At 34.5% G+C, this 23,465-nt stretch overlaps 1 protein-coding gene and 1 long non-coding RNA gene across 2 annotated transcripts in view; one reads left to right on the top strand and one right to left on the bottom strand.

Annotated features, from left to right (window-relative positions):
• Positions 1 to 15,225, top strand: part of LOC141503437 (uncharacterized) — a 36,340-nt gene extending 21,115 nt beyond the window's left edge. Inside the window, exon 4 of the long non-coding RNA XR_012472844.1 lies at positions 11,189 to 15,225. This is a non-coding gene — a long non-coding RNA (uncharacterized LOC141503437). The remainder of the gene's footprint in view (positions 1 to 11,188) is intronic.
• CDH20 (cadherin 20) overlaps positions 1 to 23,465 on the bottom strand; it is a 300,334-nt gene that overhangs the window by 27,115 nt on the left and 249,754 nt on the right. The window contains exons 7-8 of the mRNA XM_074208681.1: positions 15,516 to 15,703; positions 7,651 to 7,904 (exon numbers count right to left, since the gene is read on the bottom strand). Of these exons, the coding sequence (XP_074064782.1) occupies positions 7,651 to 7,904; positions 15,516 to 15,703 (442 nt within the window). The remainder of the gene's footprint in view (positions 1 to 7,650; positions 7,905 to 15,515; positions 15,704 to 23,465) is intronic.

Raw genomic sequence — 23,465 nt, 5'->3', positions numbered from 1 at the left:
AGTCCACTTTAGAACAGTTGTCTTCAAATGTGTTTAAAATGAAATAAAATAAAAATAATAATATACATGTGTATGTATATATATACATATATATGTATGTATATATATATATATATATATATATATATATCTTCTCCTTAGAGTATCTCACTGACAAAGGTTTAATTTAGAAGAATTTCCAAGGATTGGAAAGAGGATGCACTGATATTTGAAAGGCAGAATACTGTAACGGACTGGTTCCTGTGTCAGGAGATCTAACTGGATTCGAATTCTGATTTAATGCTTCTTTGCTGTGTCACTATAAGAAATTCACTTGGCTTTTCATTTGCTTCAGGTTTCTCACTTGTAAAATGTCAACACAAATATTTATATTTCAAAGAGTTGTGAGGAAAGAATTCTTACAACCTTGAAGTATCATACAAATAAGTGGTTATTATTATTGAAGTAGAAAGGAGAGCTGCTAGGATTATGGTTCCAGGGAGTTGTGCAGTATTTGTCTATCCATTCCAAGTAATGTTTTTACTTTGGGCTGGAAGACTAGTCTATTGTACACAGAGAAATTCCAAGGAAGCATTGTCCAGGGATAGAAAGGGACTAAATAGAAAAAAAATTCTAAGATTTAGGACAACAAGGATGAAAATTAATACCTTCTCTTTAAGTTGTAAGTAAAGTTGCTATTAGGGTTTTTCTTCCCAAGTTGGAAGCATTGAAGGGTTTATAGGGAGCTTTAAAAGGGTTCTAAGTCATTTGAAATATGGAATCTAAAAACAAGAAAAAAAGATTTCTCTTTAAAATACAATGAAGAAAGAACAGCTAAACCACTGATAGAAAAGTTTAGGGTTAGAGAAGGTACTTGATTTGTATGTGGGTATTTATATTTTACTAAATCTTTATCTCAGTGGTATATCTCTTTCTTATGCATAAAGTTTCATGTTATTGACTATTACAGTCTGAAGATTGCCTGCTTCTATACAGATAGGACTCCTCTATCTGTGTGAAACCCCATGATGGTCTCTTTCCAAAAGGAGAGAGTTTCCTTGGCAATTATCTTACTTCAATTAACCCTTTTCTCTCCTAGTCTCTGAAGACTTGCTATTTAATCACATTTAATTGTTAATAACTTTTTATATAATAAGTGTTTCTAATGCTCTCATGAAAGTGGGTAGAGAGGCCCCTTTTTCTTTGAAAAAACTTTCTATTTAGAGTTTCAAGGTCCAGAAAGAGGACAGAGGCAGAGCTAGATACCTTGTATTTAAACTGACAAATTATAGGGCATTCACCATTATAGCAGGTTCTACTTGCTATGATTGGGATAGCATCAGGGCTGAGATCAAGAGGCAGGGATACAAGTTGCCATTGGAATTATGGAGAGTTAGGGTAGCCAGGAGGAGTTGAATTTGACACAGATTCCAAGGTGCTTAGACCATGAATTTCTAGAACCCTATCTTGGTGAAATGGGAGGAAGACAAACCTGCTCATACCACAAAATTACCATGTTCTAGTTGACTGAAGAGCCTAGTCCTTGAAAGCTGACCCTAGGCTTATAGCTTTCCTTGTACTTTGTCTTTTTAAGTCTAAGAAAAATGGAAGTATCATTTTGCTTTAGGAAAAGAAATTGGGAGAGAGCTTTTAACAATCATAATATTAATTTTCTTTATTTTCATTATTTAGTAAAATACATTGGTTAGAATATGAATATCTTGTGAAATGGCATGAAAGATAGAATAAATTAGATTGAATATCTATTTTTCAACCAAATGGATATTTCTTTAATTTTAATATTTTACTGCTATATTCCATCTTAATTTCCCTAGAGAGGACAATATAAAGTTGAAGAGAAATTGGGAAGGAAGGTGTCAATAACTTGTATGTAGTCTGAGCACCCTCTGGTGAACAGTAGAGGAATACTATATCTACTGGGAAAGTCCACCCATGTGCACTGAAACATGCCCTGACATAATTACTGGGATTGGGGCTTGAGGTATAGTTAGTAAATTAGTTAATTTTCTTCCTAGTTAGTAAATTAATTAATTACATAACAGCTTTTTTTATAGGTTGTAGAAAGCAGAGAGAAAAACCACATGTGAATGGTTATGGCAGCACCAACAATTGTGTAGTTAGAATATACTGCATATCATTTTTAATAATCCCAGATAATTTTAAAAAGTATGGTTCCTTGCTCATCTATCTTTTGCAGACAAGATCATACAGGACAGGATCACATGCTAATCAATGCTTTGAGTTACAGAAAAGTAGGAACATCCCAACCAATTTGTCTATAAACTTCTGAGTATGAATTTCAGGAAGCTGTCAAAATTGTAAGCATAGTGTCTAAGTCAAAAATAAAAGTCTCTGAAGTTTTAGCTCTAAAAACAGAGGTGTACAAATTGGTGACAGACATTTCAGATAGTATTGTTCTAAAACAAAATAAAACAAAGAATTCTCAATCTTCCCCCCCCCCCCCCATCCACAAACCAGACTTCAGACTTGCTCTTCCCAACATTTTTAATTGGTTCTCTGAAAGCTAACGTTTAGGTGGAATGAAATGTTCCTAGAGAAACGATGCCCACACATAAGTCTTTCACAGAATGATGGCTCAATAGGATGCTGTGACTTTTCACTAGGGTTAGTAATCAAGTAATAATGATGTTATTACTAAAAGATATGTGTGTGTGTGTGTGTGTGTGTGTGTGTGTGTGTGTGTATGAGGCAACTTCATATGGGATATACTTCTAGTAGAAAAGAACTAAATATTGAACTCTGATTAGAATGAATGATTTGACCAAGTGTTGCTGATAGGAACTCTACCTAAGTAGTCCTATCATTCAGAATTAAAATCCCACTCCTAGCTCCTAAATGGAATTTGATGGAGTGAGTATTTGCAGGCAGAGCAATCTAATTTAGAACTAATTTTCAAGAGGCAAAAGAATAAATGAATGAACATATATTAGAAGGACAGAAGGAGAAGAATGTTTCAATACAAATGGAAAATGGGGCATCCTAGTGTGACTTATGTAGTCTTCTATCTATTCTCTATTATAATTTTTCACTTGTAATAGAAAGACAGCATGGCATAGTTCAGTAGCTTTCAAAGGATGATCCAGGGACTTGTGACACTTTCACATGGCCTGCAAAGTCAAAACTAATTTCATAAAATTATTAAGACATTTTAACATAAAGTTATGATAAATATTAATAGATATAATGCAATAAACAAAAGGTCATTGTGGGAAAGGTCTTAAATACTTTTTGAGATTATGAAAGGATCCTGAGACCTAAAAGTTTGAGTATAGGTATAGAAAGGTTTGTCTTGTAGTCAAGAAGCCTTAGATTCAAACCTCTGACATGACTGAGTAAATTACTAAATTACTTTGTGTCCCTGAGAATTCAAACCATAGGTTAAAGTTGCAGGTCTACATTACTAGAGGGGGTTCTCACCCGCTAGGAATTTCATGCATTGAAGAAATCACAAGTTGAGACCATCTCTTCCTACCCCATGTACCCCCAAAAGTCAAAATAGACACAATGTTTGGATGCCAAATTTAATTAAAAGGATACCAATCATGTTTATTTTGTATCATTTTGTATCACTTAGTGCTGTATGCTACTGAGGGATGAGCCATGCAAGCAAGAGTACTTGGAGCTCATGCATAGAACAAGTGTGGGATTCAAAAGGCAGACTTGGCAACCAAAATAGGCTCATTTACAGCGAACAAATAGTTTTGTGCTTGATGGAAATCCTTCAAGGATTAAGTAAAAATTCAGAAGAAGCCAAATCTGTATTTTGTTTAGGTTTTGATGAGTCTGCTCAACACTAAACATATAATATTTTATTTTATTCTTTGTATAAAAGTTTTCCAAGGAAGATAATTTGTAAGTTCCATACACTTAAAAAAAATGACTGGCCGATTAACTTTTGACATTTTAAATGCTGGTAAGATGTTGATACTGCATAATTTGAGAAAATTCTTGTGTTCTATGAAAGACATCTTTAAAATAAAAAATGAGATGAATAAAAAATATGCAAAAAATGAAAAAAAATTTAGGAGAAAATAAAACTTGAAACAAGGAAGGAATAACATGGAAAGGTACCAGAGGAAAATTATACTTTTCTTGAAATAAAAATCATAGCTAAAATAAATTTTAGCTAACTCTAAATTGTCCTGGGTGTTATTCTCCCCTTATGTTCTGGTCAGGGCCACTGGGAGGCAGTGAAAGATAGAATTGGATACAGGTCATCTGCTTCAGGTAACTGATCCCTCCTTCCTGCATTATATTGAATTAGATTTCATTGCCACTACCCATTTAATATCTTCAGGACCTCACTTGCTTTCTGTGGATCATGCCTATGGAAGGATATCTTTTCTCTAAAATGTGAGGATAGTAGAGAACTATTTCTGAAATCCTGACATCACTAAGTAAATTTTTCTCTCTTCTTTAGGCTACATTTTGTTAATAAGACCAATTTTGTTCAAAGTTTCTAGAAATCATCCCTCATTCCTACCATGCCCCTGCCAATGGCATTGTAATGACAGATACTATGTAGAATTTAATAAGATCTTTTGATTAGTGTCTAGGCATTCCTAAAGCAATCTGTGGATAGCTATTCCTGAGTCTGAAACTGAATGGGAAAATTTTATATATTTATTTTATTACCTATTATATATTGCATATTTATTTTCACTAATCTTGACTGAAATTCAGCATTTTCTTTAATTTTTAAAACATTATTCTGAAAGGGGCTTTCAGGATAGGCTTTGCAATATTTTCAAAACTATCCTTGACACACATTCACACAAAGATGAAGAGCCTCTGTATTAATGGAAGAACCTTTCACAGAGAGCAGTTCTTTGTTAAGAGATATTTGTCTTACTTGGGCTCATTATGTTTTCATGGCAAAAAAATATTTTTTTCCATTTCGACAATGGGAGCGTCCAAAGGCAGAGGTTGAAACTATGAGCATCTTGTGATTCCCATATTTTTTTTTTCTTTTCAGACTGAGGTCTTTCTAACTCTCAGACTGGAAACCCAGGGCTTACTCCCAGTTGAACCTACCACTACTCAGCATGGGTACATTGAATCTCTGCCAATTCACTGATACTTAAGCAGTCTATTGTCCCCTCCCTCCCTCCCAGAAGACTTACTATCTTAATACTGAATTGAGTGTGAGCCCTCCAGCAGCCTAGAACACCTAAGCTCAAGTGATCTGTCAGCCTCAGCCTCTGCAGTAGCTGAGAATACAGACAAGCATCCTCATACCTTGCCTAGTTTCCATTTTCCAAGTGAATCTTTCAGGATAGTATATAAAAAGAATAGTCTATACAATTTCTTCTAAAATGTGATCATAGTATCATTTAATTGATTCATTGAAATATATTTATTGTCACCTAATATTGACATGGGAGCTATTTGTCTTTCTATTTGCTTGTAATTGTATCTGTCTTGATGAGGACAGTCATGATGTGACATCTTTCCTCTCTCCTTCAAATTTTCTGCTTTTGTTAGAAGGAATGAGGATAACATATGGCTAAAATACTGCCACCAGTTAATGGTGAGTTGACTTCTGGAAGTTAAAAAAGTAAAGGTTATGCAAAACAGAACTGAGGATGAAATTTCTGGAAAGAGAGGGGTACCTGCTGAAATTGGTATAACAACTGAGGGACACTATGCTCAGAATGGGATCACTGGATTGAAAATCTTATGACTTCTATGAGGAGGTGAGAAATGAGTTACAAATGGTGTAAAGGGAACAGCATTGTTCACAAAGAGGCAGGTTTTCACCTCAAATTCAGAAGTTCCCTAGTTTGAACCTGCCCCACTTAACACTGATCCCAAACATTTTCATTTAGATGAAAACTGATGCCAGATAGGGAAAGCATACTGGTAACCAACAGAGAATTTGATCAGATGATGTTTAAAATAAACTAACTGCACTAATGCCCCAAATTCATTTTCCTGTATTGTGGGCCTCAACAATTAACATGACAGATGGCCTCAAACATCCTCAAAATACTAGTCTTTTGTGTTAAGCCTCAGAGACTTGGCAGTTGCTTTTGGAAAGTCGATGTGTCATACTGCTCATCAGCTGTTGGGAGTTTTGTTCCAGTTCTGACGTTAAAACTCCTCAATCCCCAGACAACTCTTTAATACGATAACTTGCAGAGAATATACAGAAATGCATCTAGAGAAGAAATTTCCTAATTGGAGTTTTCTATACTAATCTACACTAATATGAGTAAAAAAAAATTCCAAAAACAGATTGCCATTTGAAATAAAGCAGTTTTGGTAAATTTTGAAATTCTGTGTAACTATTATTATTACTACATTATTCCATTTAATAATAAGAATCTCTAGCAATTGTATCTTACTTTAAGGTTTACAAAGTGATTTACAAATATCTCATTTGTTCCTCACAACAACTGTGGGAAATAGTTGCTATTATTATCCTTTTGGTTCAGATGAGGAAACTGAGGCAAACATAGATTTAAGTGAGAGGTTTGTAAATGCTTGAGATAAGATGAGAATTCTGGTCTTCCTGACTCCAGAGCCTGCGTTCTATGCCCAGCATCACCTAGCTGCTACTCAAAAGAACTCTATGAGAAGGGTCAAGCATTATTACAAGATATTCATCTCACACATGAATAAACTAAGGCCAGTAATAGTAGAACAATGACAGTAAATACCATATTATAAAACAATATATAAGGGCATCTAGGTATGACTGTAGAGATTTGGAATCAGGAAGACTGATCTTTGTGAGATCAAATCTGGCCTCAAATACTGTGTAATGTGTGGTCAGTCATTTAACTATGTTTTTCTCAATTTCCTCCTCTGTCAAATGAGCTGGAAAAGGAATTGGCAAACCACTCCACTATCTTTGACAAGAAAATTCAAAATGAAGTCACAAAGAATGGGGCTCAACAAAACAATAAGTGGTAAAACAATAATAGTAAAATTCAGGACCATGCAGCTTATAACTAGGGTTTAAGACCTAGGTTTAAGACTAATCTTGGGGTGGCTAGGTGGCATAGTAGATAGAGTACCGGCTCTGGAGTCAGAAGTATCTGAGTTCAAATCTGGCCTCAGACACCTAGCTGCATGGCCTGGGTCAAGTCACTTAACCCCATTGCCTTGCAAAAACTAAAAAAAAAAAAAAGACTAGTCTTAAATTTAAACCCTAGTTATAAACTACATGGTCCTGAATTTTACTATTATTGTTTTACTATTACTAATTACTATTTACTATTATTGTTTACTATTACTTTTTCCTTCTAACTCAAAATCCTATATCTTTTTGCACTACTACTGCCTCTTGATAAGAATATCTTATAAGGAGGTTGAACTTCCCAATACCCATACATTTACTTGAATGAAGTCCAAGTGGAAATGTACCCTGCCCTGTCTGGATTATAGGTGTATACTTGAAATGTTCATTGACAATTCATTTACAAATGAATTTCCAAGATGATACCTGAGACAAATGATTTTAAACAGAAGAAATGAGAAAAAAGAAGCATATTCAGGCAATGAAGGAATTGGAGAAGGAATAAGGGGGAAGGGGCAGAGGTGGGAAGAAGTGTTTATGCTCAGTACATACAAGAAAGGGGCAGATTCCAGGATATGGGAAGAGGATGAAATCTGCGGAAAAACCTGATTGAGTTGTTGGTCACGTCTGGGTCCTTGGCAGAAATGATCTGTATGGTGGTTCCAATCTCCACATCTTCAGGCACCTCCACAAAATAAAAGCCAGGATCAAATACAGGAGGCTCATCTACATCTTCCACGCTGATGTGCACTGTAGTCGTGTCTTGGAAAGGACCTAGGTTCAGAAATCGAACTTCCAGGTGGGGATTGGCTCCCTCTACTTTCAAGGTATAGCTTTTCTTGCTTTCAAAACTCAGTGGCTGAAAAGGGATTACAAGAGAAACTCAATTAACCACTTGAACCCATGCCAGGTGTATGATGGGTTATATCTAAAGATGGTTGACCAAAAAGATCTTCATTTTTTACAACACATCTGGAGAGTAAAAGAATATATCTATGTTCTCTTGCCTTTCCCACAGGTTTATTCCTGATACTCCGAGAAAGGAAGGTAGGGAAGAAGGCAAGTCTTGGAATTACTAACCATGGAAAGACTTATTTATTAAAAATATATTAAGTAAACTTTTTATATTTATCTTTGTGGTTGCTAAAACACATGGTATTGCATTTAGACAGGATGCCCAATTCCAACTTTCATAGGCTATAAAAGCAGCACAGACTTAGAGACAGGAGGGACCCAAGAGACTCCCTAGTCCAGTTCCTCATTTAATTGAAGACCCATTTCAATATACTTTGGTTCAATTTCTCCATATGAGAAAGAGGAGTTACTGAGATTTTATAGGATTCTCTCACATGGGATGTCATGGGCATCAATAGATTAACACCTATTAACATTAAAATTCACAGAATATTAGATCTGGAATGGATCTTTGAAATGATCTTCATGATCTTCACCCCCCCCCCCATTTCATAGATGAGAAAAATGATGCCTAATGAAATTGATTGGGCTAACCAAAACCACATAGCCCAGGATGGAAGTTAGAAAGAAAAGCCAGGACTCCTGCCTCTCATACAAATGTTGCCTCCCCCATCAGATAACAAATTACTTTGAGTTTTCAAAGTGATTCTTTTATGCAAAGTGCCATTTTTCTTCCTCATTTGTATAGTTGACTTAACAACTGAGATCTATTATTTTGAAAGAAATAAAAGTTTTTCTAGGGAGAAGACCATAAGTGACATTTGCTTCTGAACAATAATCTGTTTCATGTTTTTCAAACTAACAAAAATGGAGGGGAAAAGTCTCTTAAAAAAGATTGAAATGATAATTATTCCAGAAAACAACAACAATGCAAATCTTTTATGAAATTAAATCCTGTAAAATAATTATAGTGGATATCAAAGCAATTACATGATAGCTTAAATGTCAGGAGATAAAAAAGCTGATGACTTAATTCCTTTCAGCCCAGCAGTTGTGAGAAGAGAAAATATTTTAAACACTTGCTGATGTTGTTGAGGAAAATCATGGAAAATCAGCAGGGTAGAAACTTCTGAATGGATGTATTACTTGTTGAAAACAATGTGTCATTTGAGCAATTGCACTACTTTAAAAAAGCAAGCCTTACATAGGATTACTAACACAAAGGAATTATTACCTTGGGCTGAAATAGGAGTGAGAAGCCCCCCCTTGCACTACAGCTGGTTGAGATCAGTTTGTCAGTAATATGTTGTCTAGTCCCTGATTTCAAGAAGGGAGTATTTAATGACAGCGTTACTCATTTGCATAAGTGTGGCCAGAACAATTGTGATGTGACATATGGTTCTTTCTACAAAGAACATCCTTGGGTAGGCTGTCTTTTGGGGCTGCTGTTTGCAAGGAGTGCTATTGTTGACAGCCACTACCTCTTTTCTGTGGGTGGCCAAGCAGTTTTGCTCCAAGTGAGAAACAAACCCTCCTTCCCTGAATCAGAGAAGGAAATGGATATCTAAACATTCAGTGGAGCTCAGTTGATAACATCCATGGGAAATTAGCCCAGGAGAAATTTCTGAATGGCTAAATCAGACTGGGATTCTACACATGGTTGAGATTTTTAAAAATAGTTTAAGCCACAGAACAGATTTGTGTCTTATTATTATCACAGATTGAGAGTCAGAAGAGACCTTATAAGCAGTCATATATTACACTTTCATTTTACAGAGGACGCACTGAGAGGTTTGCCGAGGTTGTTCAACTAGGAAGGCAAGCAGCTAGGTGATGTAATAGATAGAGTTTTGGGCCTTGAATTAGAAAAACTCTTCCTGAGTTCAAATGTGACTTCATAAACTTACTAGCTATGTGACCCTGGACAAATCACTTATCCCTATTTGCCTCAAACTGTAAAATTAGCTGGAGAAGGAAATGAGAAACCACTTCAGTATCTTTGTCAAGAAAACCATCAATGGGGTAAGATTTAGACATGACTAAAAAAATGACTGGTTCTAGCTTGTAAGGATTTGAGGTGGGATGTGAACTTAGTTCTTCCTTCCTAATCTGTCACCCAATTTCCTTGGATTTCTTTAAATCCCTGCTAAATTCTACTTTCTATAATAAGTTTTTCACACTCTCTTAAATCTAATGCTTGTTGCAATCTTGCTAAATATCTACTTATTTCTACATCCATTTTAAAATGAAACCTTTTTGTTTAAAGGATATACATTGAATTTGTCAATATAAGAATAATTCATTGTATTTCTTTTTAATCTTCATTTTACTTTTTAAGCTTATTCTACCTTGTTACTTTATTAGGAGGCAAAGTAGGGTGATTATATCCAGTTTATTCTGTCTGTATTTGGTTTGTACATATCTGTATATTGTCTGCTCCAATAGACTTTGAGCTCCTTGAAGACAGGGATTGTTTTTTGCTTTGTATTCTCAGAAAAGTACCATGCACATAGTAGATACTGTAATAAATGTGTGCATATTGGCACATTGACTAGGTCTGTTTCTCTATTATATTCTGTTGACTCTTAATATGGAAAACCTTCAGGAAACTTTATGATTTACCTCTACCTGCTTTTCAAATGTGTCTTTAAATCTTTTTGTTATGCTACCATACTTTATAATGAATGAGAATGGTATAGTGGATTGAATGTTTACTTGAAATTAGGAAGACCTGGATTCTAATCTCATTTCTGATCCTGGTTAATTAGATGATCTGGGCAGTTATTTAATCCCCTTGAACATTAGATAACACTTTAAGACTATAATTTAGAATCAGCTCAAAAATCACAGATTCTTGATGGATGAATTTTACCATCCTCACGTACCTTCAAAACCTCTCTCCCTGTGCAAGTAAGTTATTTCCAAATGTCTGTGTTCTTCTGTTTCTATGACTTGGAATAACTTGTCTGACATGTCTGGCCTATTCCCCTCTCTCCTCTATCTCTTAGAACTTCTAGGTCTATTCAAATATTGACTCAAGTACCATTTTCTACATGAGACCCTTTTGAATCCCCCCAGTTGTTAGAGTTCCTTTCATCCAAATTATGCAAATTTACACATTTTAGGTATTTGGTAAATCCTTGTTGAAGTAAATTAAACTTAGGTTCATAAATTTAGAACTGGAAGTAACATTAGAGATCATTGAATCCAACCCTTTCCATTTTACAGGTGAAGAAACTGAAGTGCAAAGAGATTGAATTCCTAACTCAGGGTCATCCGGCTAACTAGCAGATGATAGAAACTTTGAATTTAGCTCACCTTGACTCCAAGTACATTGCTCTATCTACTTTACCACTTTGCCTCCTTATAAGGTAACAAGGTAGAATAAGTTAAAAAGTAAAATGAAGATTAGGAAGAAATGTAATGAACTATTATTATGTTGACAAACTCAGTGTGTATCATTTAGACATAAAGGTTTCATTTTGAAATGAATCCAAAACTTTTAGCTAGAAATAAGCTGATATTTATCATGATTGCCACAAACATTATAAATAAAACTGGATTCAAATTTTGACCCTGTTAATGAACTGACATGTGACCCTGTGAAAGTAACTTGACTTCACAGAAACTTCAATTTGCCCATCAATAAAATGGGTAAATGGAAATAATGTTCACCATGCTCATACCATAGCTTTATTATGGGTATTAAATGGGATAATGTGAAAACTCTTTGGAAATGGTAAAATGCATTAATATCAAATGAAATATTTTAGATACCATAATCATTTATTGTGAATAATTGTATAAGTAATGCAAAAAACTTGTTAATTCCTTAAAGTAATGCTGAGGAATAAAGCATCCTTATTTCTTCCAACTTTTTTCTCCTGTTCTCTTATGTGAGAAGAAAGTAAACTGCCCAAAATATTTTTACTTCTAATGAAGGATATGTCCTTCCTGGGCCACAATTTTCTAATATGCCAAATTATGTGTGTTTAGAAGAGATGATCTTTGAAGTCACTTCTAGCATCATTTTATGGTCTTATGATTCTACAAAGAAGTGGTTGAAAACTGGGAAAAGGCAAATGTTTGCCTTCAAATGATTCTGGTAGCAACTTGGTTGATTGTCAATCAGTTAATTGCTGATTCACAGAACAAGAAAAGTATAAAGTACCAGGTAGGAATAAGTGCAACTTTATAAAGAAGAGACAATCTAATAAGAGCAATTCAGTTTCTTATTTTGGAAGAGTGACAATCTTTGGAGACCAGTGGGAAATAATCGATGGAATGGATCTATGTTTCAGGAAGGCTTTTGGCTCTGATCGATGACATGTTCTTAATAACAAGGTAGGAAGATACAGACTGGCATAAATAGCAGGATTTTGTCCCACAGGGGTTGTCTCTGTGTTCAATATTATGTAAAATCTTATTTGTGACTTACATAATGAAATTGAAGTCATGGTCAGGAGGTTTGACAATGAAACAAATTTAGAATGGAGTGACAAAACCTCAAAATATAGAAAAAGAATTGAAAGTGACCTTGACAGATTTGAAATGTATTTTTTTCAAAATAAGGATGAAGCTTCATAAGGTTTCAAAAACAGATAATCCATTGTCTCATCTGATGGTGATATTATATTTCTTGGAAGTAAGAGGTTGGAAAAGATTACCATTTAGGGCTTCTTTCAGCTCTAGAGTGATGTATTTTTTTTTTGAGACAAGCTATTTTGATAGAAAGGATAAATATTAATTTGCTAGAGAATTACAGAATATCAGTTTTGGAAGGCTCAGAGGATTTCTAAACTATCATATACCTGGAAAAGAAACCCATTTTAGAAATATCCTTTAAAGGTGTTATTTTATTTTTGACTTAATAGCATTTTTCCAGTTCCATAATCTATAGATCTTATGAGCCTGTCACTTATGCTTTATCCAAAAGTATAGTATTGAGAGTCAGGACCTGAGAGCAGTTCTGGCATTGCTACTTAATAACTCTGTTATCTTGGCCAAGTCACCTTACCTCATCATTTTCATATCTGGAAAATGAAGGGATTGGACTTGTTGACTATTAAGGTCTCTTTTATGTCAAAATCTATAATTAGCTATTAAAGCACAAGCTCAAGTCCAGTAGTCTGAAATATTCCATTGGAGATGTTCTTTCAAATTGATTTCTAACCATTAATAATTTTAATATTCTCAATTGCACTAATGCCAAGGTCACATTGGGCAGCTAGGTGATGCAGTGGATAGATTGCTGGACCTGGAGTCAGGAAGACCTGAGTTCAGATGTGACCTCAGACATGTTCTAATTGTGTGACCCTGGACAGGTTATTTCACTCTGCCTCAGTATTCTCATCAGTAAAAGGAACTGGAGAAGGAGGAGTTGGACATGATTGAATAACCACAACAACAATGAGGTAATAGTCCTTCACCTTTTTTAAAAAAAGTAACATGAGATTTTATCACAAATTGGGTCAAAATCTATATATAGCTTTTAGTTGTGCCAATATAATAAGCAAGCCTGTCCAAAAAGGCAATGGGAATAGTCTCTCTCAATGACACCCTCTTCTTTTTCAGATGGTGACTATCTCTTCTATAATTTTTCTTTGAAAAACATTTACCCAAATCTATTACTTTAAAAAGTTAAGTGAGAATTTTAAATATAAAAGTGAATTTTATTAATCACTAATTGGCAACTGAAGGATACCTCCAATTTCATTCATTTTAAGGAAGTTTTTTGGATCGTTTATTTAGACCTGACCTGTGATATTATTAGTATAACAAGTTCCAGGTGAGAATTCCTACTACCAATGCAATTTGGCACCTCTCTGAAACTTACAGTATTAGGAAGTTGCTTGAGGGCACAGAGAGGTTAATTGACTTACCTAGGGTCACACAGCCAGTATGTGGCAGAGGCAGGTCTTGAACCCAGGTCTCCCTGATTCATAGGCCAGCTCTCTATCCACTTCACCACATTAATTAAATGTTTTAATTAACTGAGAGTTGCCATATATGAGGTGTGATAATACGGTAATGAAGCGGATTCTACAAGTCACAAATGAAAAAGAGTCTAATTACTTTATAGTACCAGACATACATTACCAATTTTTAAAAGAATTAGAATATAATAAAATATCCTGATACTAAAATTGCACCCAACATTTCTCTGATTGGATGAATCAACTTTCTCTCTATTTAGCTTTATCATAGTCTAATTGTCTGTATATCTGTCTGATTGCTTTTCTCTCTTAGTTGTTCAATTCTTTCCCTGCTGTAAACTATACAAGTTCAAATAATTCATGCTATCTCTAAACAGAACCATAACTAACCAGTTTTTGCACTTAGGGAGAGGAGAAGAGAAAGTACAAAAGGAAGCCTCAAATTAACTCCAAAAGACATATTTATTTGAAGGTGGGAAAGATCCCAGGATATTATGAATCACAAACTCCTGAACACTCTATTTTGCTGAAGGATTATTAAGTGTAGTTAATGCTCTTTTTCGTTTGGCACTGTGGGGACAGTCTCTGATTATTCTGCCCTAGTTTTAGCTCTGCTTCTAAGGCAAGGTTTTCTATGAAGTACAAACCTTTTGGAAAAGATTTTCATATCCTTTAGAGTATTTGAAAATAAAAAAAAAAATTTAGAGCCAATGTGGTAAAGTGGTTTAGAAAGCTGGTCTGAAGATCAAGGTTCAAGTCTCACCCAAATTTGATGTATGCTAGCTAACTTTTCTGGGCAAGTCACTCAAAGGTCTCTAAGACTGTGATCTAAGAGGAAGATGCTGACTTGCATTGGCAAAGGAATTTCTTCACTTGATGTTACTATGCTGATGAAATTACAGATCCAAACCCTATTCCTCTCCTAAAGAATAATTCATTAAGTTTTTAAATTAAGAATTCATTTTCCTTGCTAATCAAATTTAAAAATCAAAAAAGGAGAGAATTCATCTTTTAGCTTGGATTCAAAGCCTGTATTCAGAACCACGCTCTCTTGGTCTCAGTGATATCTTACCTAGAGGTAACAATCACTTAAACAGTCATGTTTGATAAAGCTTCTTCAAGTCTCATTAGCATTTATGGATCTTCAAGTAGCAATTAAAAATCCCCTGCATATTATTTATTGATGCATAAATAATTTTATGACTCACTTTATTGTTATTTATGGTACACTAGAGTAAAAAATGTGCGCTATTCAAGTACAAATATTGATCAAATCATTCACATCATTGGATAATTAAGCAACAAAGATTTTTTAAATGGGTGAAGAGTGAACTGGGAAATTAATATGAAGAAATGACATATTTATATAATTTCCTAATGACCTAGTACCCTCTGTGTAAAATGAGGAGAGAGCCAATTTTCACCTGTCAGCAAGTAGAGGATTTTTTTTTGCACTAATAGAAAGTTTTTGCAACATAATCCCACTCATTCATTCATATTGTCATTATTACCTATTGTAGACCATAAAGCTTTATTTAAAGGTGAATGATAATAACATGCAGCAGTTCATATATATTTCCACAGGTAAAGAAGTGAATAGATAGAGGAATATATGCTACCTTCTTAACTGTTATGATGCCAACTTGGAAACTTGGATCCGTGTTGATATCAAAGGTGTCCAGGCCATCTCCATCCACAATAGTGTACTTCATTTCTGCATTGATTCCTTCATCCAGATCTTTGGCAAATACACGTCCCACTGTAGAACTAACTGGAGCTGATTCCAACACACTCATCTGGTAGTGCTCTGTAAAGAGAGGTAGATGGGGGAATTGTTGACCATTTGTCAATATGAAAATACATTAGTATTATGAAGAACAACCCACCAATCATCAAGACATACCATAAGCTATAATGTTTTCCTGTAGGGTAGGGTGATGAGTATAGAATATGACTCTCCTGTTTCCCAGCTGACAGTTATATATATGGTGCTTTAAAGTTTATGAAACTCTTTCCATACATATTCTCATTTGTTGCTTCTGGTTCAGTCTATCAGGGTGCCTTGGAAGCTGAGTGATCTTGTATATGTATCTTACATTCCACGAGCCACAATTCCTCATTTATAAACTGATGGACTTGGGCTTAATGGTCTTCAAGTACCCTTTTATCTCTAACATTTTGTAAGTCTCAACAGTAAATCAAAGCATTGGAAAGTTGTAAAAAGGAAATGCACACAATCCATCCAAAATAAATTTGCTGTGGCAGCAAGGCAAAGAAGGATAGAGAAATGTCCTCATTCTAGTGAGGTGTCTCTCAACTCTTAAAGCACAAATGTAATTTTTTGGCCTGGGACGAATTATAATTATGTGCCAATCTTTTACTTCTTTCGATTAAATTTGGGTATCTCCCCAAACAGTTTTGCTAATACATCATCACCTAATTCATTAATTGCCTTTGGTAAAAGAATAGAATGGATCTTCAAAACTAACCACTTGTTTGCTCTGCAGACATTATTCATATCTACATCTCTCCCCTTTGGGTAGGACAGTGAGCCCTGCATTCTGGTTGATGGGATCTTCCTCCAGTGCAAAAAGACATATAAATCTCCCATGTTGCAGTAATAGTCATAGGAAATGAATTTCCTCAAGCTACAGGTGAGGAATGTAAATAGAATTCAAATGGAATTCCTGATGCAATAGGACCCTAATAAAGATGCCTATCTTTGAAACTAGTCTTTTTCTCTATGTTCCTTGGACAGGTTTGTGCAAAAGATTGAGTATAGAATTTTGCTTGTCATTATGACAGTATTTACCTAGTAACCCCCTTCTAGCCTTGACTTCATCTGTCATCAAGGTAATGCCATCATTTTCTCCATCATGACAAAGATACCAATATGTTTAGGTTTGTTTCCAGGTCCATGGATATTTATCTTTGTCAAAATGTCTGGCCGGAGGGAAGCTAAATTGTTAACAATCCTCATTATTTAGTGAGTCATAACTAAATAATGAAGAAAAATAGAAAATCATGTTTTCTTAAGAATGTGATCTCTTTCTGAAACATTTCCCATATCACAATGAAGCCTAAATATAAAGGCCTTGAATTTCAGACAGCTTTGGGAAAGGAGGCAACTCCAAATCACACATTTGTATCATGAAAATTTAGGCTTATTCTTGCCAAGTCAAAGCCAAAAGAAAGAGAATAGCAGTGATGTGGCAATAGGTACCTGGCTTTGTGATTTCATTCCCTTTAGAAGAAGTAGATAAATGAGTTGTTCCAAAGCAAGATTTGTTCTCTGAAATTGAAGCATCATGCTACATACATATTTGTTGATTTATATTATTTTAGAACTGAAAGGGACTTTTGATAGTTTTGTCCAGTGCTTTCCTTTTAGAGATGAAGCAACAGAAACTCAGGTAAATTAAGGCCTGAGGTGGCACAGGCAGTTGATGACAAAGTCATAAAAAAAACTTAGGATTTCTGATGCCCAAACAATGTTCCATGACTACAAATATGTAAGTGTAATCATTAGATTATGAAGTCTTTGAGGACACATATAGTATTTTACCATTCTTTATCTTTGTCATTTGTCATGGGGACCTGGTAGGTAGTGGATACTTAATAAGTAGATGTTTATTGACTGACATTGATGTACATATACAGTCTATTAAGTATGATGGAGGTAAAAGGTTTCCTACTTAATTTAATTTCACAATATTCAGTTAAATAAAAATTAGTGAACTATGAAATGGTAAGTTTGCCATTTATCAATAGCTATTATAGTGAGTAGCCATAGATTTTTGAAAGAAGAAAATAAAAGTGATTCCATCAACAATTGGATAAAAATATCAGAATGCTAATAGAATTGAAGAAATAATTGAAGATAATATCAAAGGCCATTGAGCTCACTTGAACTTGGCTTTAGCACATCATAAGACAAAATAATGATATAAAGAAAAGGAAGGCAGCTAGGCAGCAGAGTGGATAAAGTAATAGAATGGAAGTCAGGATGACCTGAATTCAAATCTGATCTCAGACATTTACTAGTTGTGTTTTCCTGGGCAAGTCACTTAAGCCTACTTGCCTCAGTTTCCTCATCTGTCAAATAAGCTGGAGAAGGAAATGGCAAACTACTCGAGTTTCTTTGCCAAGAAAATCTTAAATGGGATCATGAGGAGACAAACAGGAATGAAAGACCACAAGAAAATAAAGAGAGTTTATGATATAAAATAAGACAATAATAAAGCAAAGGGAATGTTGATGTAAGATGAAGAAAAATAAAGTTATTGAGATTGCAGGGGAAGAGGAGTTAATAGGTAGAGGACACTGGGAAGCACATAGTTTTAAACCTCTTTTTGTTGATTTCTATTTTGTCTTTAATGGAATATAATCTTTATTTTCTCTCTGTCCCATCTTTTTCATCGGTTATTTGACTTTCAAAAGAAGAATAGAGGTCATTACTGAACTACACAAGAATCTATTACTAAATCTGTGATCCTTTGATCTGTTTCAGAAGCTGGAGTTGGGGAGGATTACCTTTTCTGTTACGGATTTGCTGTATTATGGTGTTCAGAGTTGTTATATTTTAAAGGTTAGATGATAAAGTTCCTTGGAGTCATGATCTGAGTTGGAATCTGACTTCAGACACTTTTTTAACAATATCTTGAACAAGTGACTTAAATTCTCTGAGCCTCAGTTTCCTAATTTTTAAAGTAGGGATAATTACCTTCTTAGGTTGATCAAAAAGTATAACAAGATGATACGCTTTGATTAGCATGAATAATGAATCATATAAAATGGTCAAAAGATCCAAATCTATACTATCCAAAGTTATAATTATCTAAATATGGTGTCTGGTTCTAGTCCAATGGAAATATGCAGTAGGAATTTTAATAATGTGCAGACTTCCCATGATTTATTATTTGCTCTAATTTTGATGTAACAGAGTGAAGAGTGCTTTGTAAACTTTAAAGTGCTATATATAAAGATATTTTATACTATAAAATATTACCATAATTAGACTTTTTATTAAGCCTCTCTCAGCACTTGGGGTCTCCTGTCTTCTAGAACATTTAATTTTTATTACAATCTTTTCTCCATGGAATATCCCTCTTTGCTATGCTGGCTCCCATCTTCCATTGGTGAGTTTCTCCTAGTGCCTTGAGTTTGCAGAGGGTCCCAAGCTTCATTCCCATCCTGGTCATGCTTCTGACTTTCTTTCCTTTAACTCCTTGCCCTAAGGTGAGTACTTTCTCCCACCTTCTGCTTTTGTAAATTGCCTTTTCCTCATTAAAATATAAGCTCTTTAAGAACAGGGACTGTCATCCTTTTTGCTTATATCCTCAGTTTTTAGTATAGTGCCAGTAATTCCTTAATAAATGCTTATTGATAACCTGCTGGTAGGGATAAGATTTCTCTCAAAGTATAAATACAGCATAAAGAAGTAACTTTACTACAAAGTTTGATGACATTTGTCTTTCAACATTGTTTTATTTGAATTCTTGTATATTTTGACAGATTCACTGTCTGGTAAAATATCTATGTGATAATATTTATAAAGTTCTTAGCATAGTTTCTGAAAGTTAGGTGCTCACTAGATGCTTATTCCCTCCCCAAGACTCCCCCTGCCTCTTAACTTTCATCTTGTCAGTCCCTCTTTGTTCATGTTTAATTGTCTTCTGGGAATCACTATTTGAATTCTAATTATCCTTGACTCAAAGCCAATATAATTCAAACTATACAAGTTGTCTTCTCCTCAAAGCCATCTTTTCTTTTATCTGACTTCTCTTCATATAGTATTGGTGCCATAATTCTCCAACTAACAAGGTTTGGAAAATTCCAGTTATCTTTAATTCATCTCCAACTCTTGTTTCAATCCCCTCCCCCATTCAAGAAAACAACAAGATTTATTAGCTTGTTTCTGTATTTCTCATTATATCTCCTTGGTTGAAGCCTTTATCACTTTGTGCCTTGAAGATCCCAATGGACTCCATATTTATATTATCATTTCTAGTTTCTCATTCCATGCAAACTGCTTTCACACGAATCTTTCTAAAATAACTTTTCATCATATTATTCTCTTGTTGTAAAACTGCCTACAAAATCAAGTCAAAATTCCTTATCCTGACTCTTTTTTTTTTGCAAGGCATTGGAGTTAAGTGGCTTGCCCAAGGCCACACAGCTAGGTAATTATTAAGTGTCTGAGCCCAAATTTGAACCCAGGTACTCCTGACTCCAGGGTTGATGCTTTATCCACTGCACCACCTAGCTGCCCCTATTCTGACTCTTAAATCCTTTACAATCTATCCCTAACAAAATTATCTGGCCAAGACCTCTCCATTATGGGAAATGGATTAGTTTATTCTTTGACTTGCCCATTTCTATGCAAGTTCTCATCCAGTACTCTGAGAATCAATCAAATCGATCTTCTTAGTGATTCTCATACATGATATATCATCCATCTTCATAGTTTTGTCTGACTATTCCCCTTACCTGGGGAATCTCATTTCATATAATTCTTTGATTCTTTCAAAACTCTTCTGAAGTTTCACTATCAAAATGAAGCCTTTTTCTAATGCTTCTGAATTTTTATTGTCCTCTTTCACTATGTACTCCTGCTTTCTGAATTCATCCTCAATGTCCCAGAAACCTTTACTTTCTTAAGATCACTTTAATTCTAGAATTCACATGTTTGTAGTATTCATATGCCCTTTCTCTCTGATTGGTTGGTTTGTTCCAGAATCTCCATTTAATCAAATTGGGTACAGGATTTAAACATAAAGGGCAGCAGCATAGATAAATTAATGTCCCCTATAGAAAGGGGACATTTATAACCAAACAATAAAAAGAATACATTACAACTGCAAAATGAATGATTTTGACTATATTAAATTAAAAGGGTTTTGCACCAATAAAATCAATGCTGCCAAAGTTAGAAGAAAAGCAGAAAGCTGGGAAATAATCTTCACAACCAGGAATTCTAATAAAGATCTCATTTCTAAAATATGTAGAGAACTGCATCAAATATATAGTCATTCCCCAATTGGTAAATGGTCAAAGGACATGAATAGACAGTTTTCAAATGAAGAAATTAAAGCTATATAAAATCATATGGGAAAAAATGCTTCAAATCATTATTGATTAGAGAAATGCACATTAAAACAAAAATAAGGTATCATCTCACATTTATTAGATTGGCTAAGATTACAAAAAGGGAAAATTATCAATGTTGGAGAGATTGTGGGAGGATTGGAACATTGATGCATTGCTGGTGAGTTGTGAACTGATTCAACCATTCTGGAGAGCAGTATGGAACTATGCCCAAAGAGCAATAAAACTATTCATACCCTTCCAGCCAGTAATTCCAATTCTAGACCTATATCCAGAAAAAATCATAAAAAAATGGGAAAAGTCCCACATTTTCCAAAATATTCATAGCAGCTGTTTTTGTAGTGGTGAGGAATTGGAAATTGAGGGGGTGCTCATTAATTGGAGAACGGTTACACAAGTTATGGTACATGAATCTTATGGAATATTACTGTTCTGTAAGAAACCATAAATGGTTGGCCTCTAGAGAAGCATGGAACGAGTTACAAGATCTGATGCTGAGCAAAGGGAGCAGAACCAAGACAACAATGTAGACATTAACAACAATATTGAGAGATGAACAACCTTGATGGAAGTAACTCCTCTCAGGAGTTCAGCGAACTAGGACTACTCTATTAGATTAGCTATGGACAATGCTATCCCCATCCAGAGGAAGAAAAACAAAACAAAACAGAGCAAAAAAAAAAATACTTCAGAATCTGAGGAACACTACATTCACATTTTAAAAAAAATTTCTTATGTATTTCTTTCCCTTAATCCTAATTCCTCACACCGAAAATGGCTAATTTGTACATATGCTTTAACAATGTTCACCACTGATGTGAGGGATGGGTGGGAAGGGAGGGTAGAAGGAAGTTTTTTAACTTAGAATTATACATAGGCATATGGATGAATGTTAAAAAAAATTTTCATAACATGTATTTGGAAAAGTATGGCATCAATAAAAATTTTTTTTAAAAAGAATCTCCATTTAAAGGAGACATCCAGGTCAATAATGAGTGGTCTAAAGTCTCAGATTTCTTCAGTAGAATATTATAGATTGGAAAATAGTTAAGTATGTTCCCCTCCTCCCTTGACAAAGCAAATTCTGGGATATTGGTGAAGAGTCAACTGATCCCATTTTATCTCTTGAAATCTGGATGTCCATTCAATTCCTGGGGCTGAAGAGATTCTTTGGTTTATTTATCTAAGTGGCAATTGTCCCACACAGTTATATCCTCATTTTTCCTCAGGCTACAATCTGAACCACTCCTTCATTCCCTCTCCCCACCCCACCCCACCCCACCTAATCCCAACCTCCCAAAGGCCAGATATCACTGTTGTCCCTCTTTTTTAGCTTCATTTGATGTATTTTCCTTCATTAGAACATAACCTCCCTTGAAGTCAGGAGCTGTCTTCTTTTTACTCATATTTGTTTTTCCAGACCTTGACAGTGCCTAACATATAATCAGTACTTAATAAATCCTTTTTTTTGATTAATTCTATGAAAATTGCCTTGTTTTATTTTTGTATATACTTAACATATATATGGTTATCTTCTCAATAGATTATAAACTCTGTGAGGGAAGGGAGTGGTTCACTTCTGTCTTTGTATCAAAATGCCTAACACATAGTAATAAAGATTTGTAGACTGACTGATGGATTGACTCAATACTGTTGTATCCTATAGGGACTACTTCCTTTCTCTCTGTTTATCTTTCTACTCTTCAATCCCCTTTTAAGTAATAGCTTTCCTCTTTTATTCCTCTAGCACCTATTAGATGATTGTATTTTATATTATATTATTAGAATATATCACAAAATACTGTATCACACTCTATTATTGCATGTTTTATCTTGTCATATGTTATGTCATATTACAAATTATATTGTGTTATATTATGGCATATTATGTCATTATATTGTGTTATGTATGATTATGTTGTTATTGATTTGTCAATTATAATGTAATGATTATAATTAATTGATTTTGTAATGTGCAAATTTTTCATTTTTCCATTTGAATTGCAAGCTTGTTGAATATAAGGATTCTCTTTTATTTGTCTTTGAATCCTCCATAATATCTGGAATACAGTGTTTGACAAATATTGATGAATGATAATTCAAAAATCTGAAATGATTGACAACCTTGCTCAAATGCTTAAGGTCTAGAGAAAGAGAATAGAGGTTGAGAGAGGATAACATTAGAAAATTGATAGGAAAAAATGCAATTACAAACCTACTAGATTTTGTGTGACTAATTATTTTTCAAAATTATTTAGAAGGTAAACCTAAGCATAGGAACAAGAAATGGAATGGATCCTGGAGGTCACTTAGTCTAGATTCCTCATTTTCAGGAAACTGAGGTTGAGACAGCTGGTTTAAGTGTATCCATTGTTCTTTTTTTCAAGGCAAATGGAGTTAAGTGACTTGCCCAAGGCCACACAGCTAGGTCATTATTAAGTGTCTGAGATCAGATTTGAACC

The sequence above is a fragment of the Macrotis lagotis genome, chromosome X, assembly GCF_037893015.1.
Source record: "Macrotis lagotis isolate mMagLag1 chromosome X, bilby.v1.9.chrom.fasta, whole genome shotgun sequence".
In the NCBI taxonomy this organism is placed as follows: Eukaryota; Metazoa; Chordata; class Mammalia; order Peramelemorphia; family Peramelidae; genus Macrotis; species Macrotis lagotis.
Note: the sequence above shows the minus strand (reverse complement) of the source record. Positions and strands in the feature narration are given on the sequence as shown.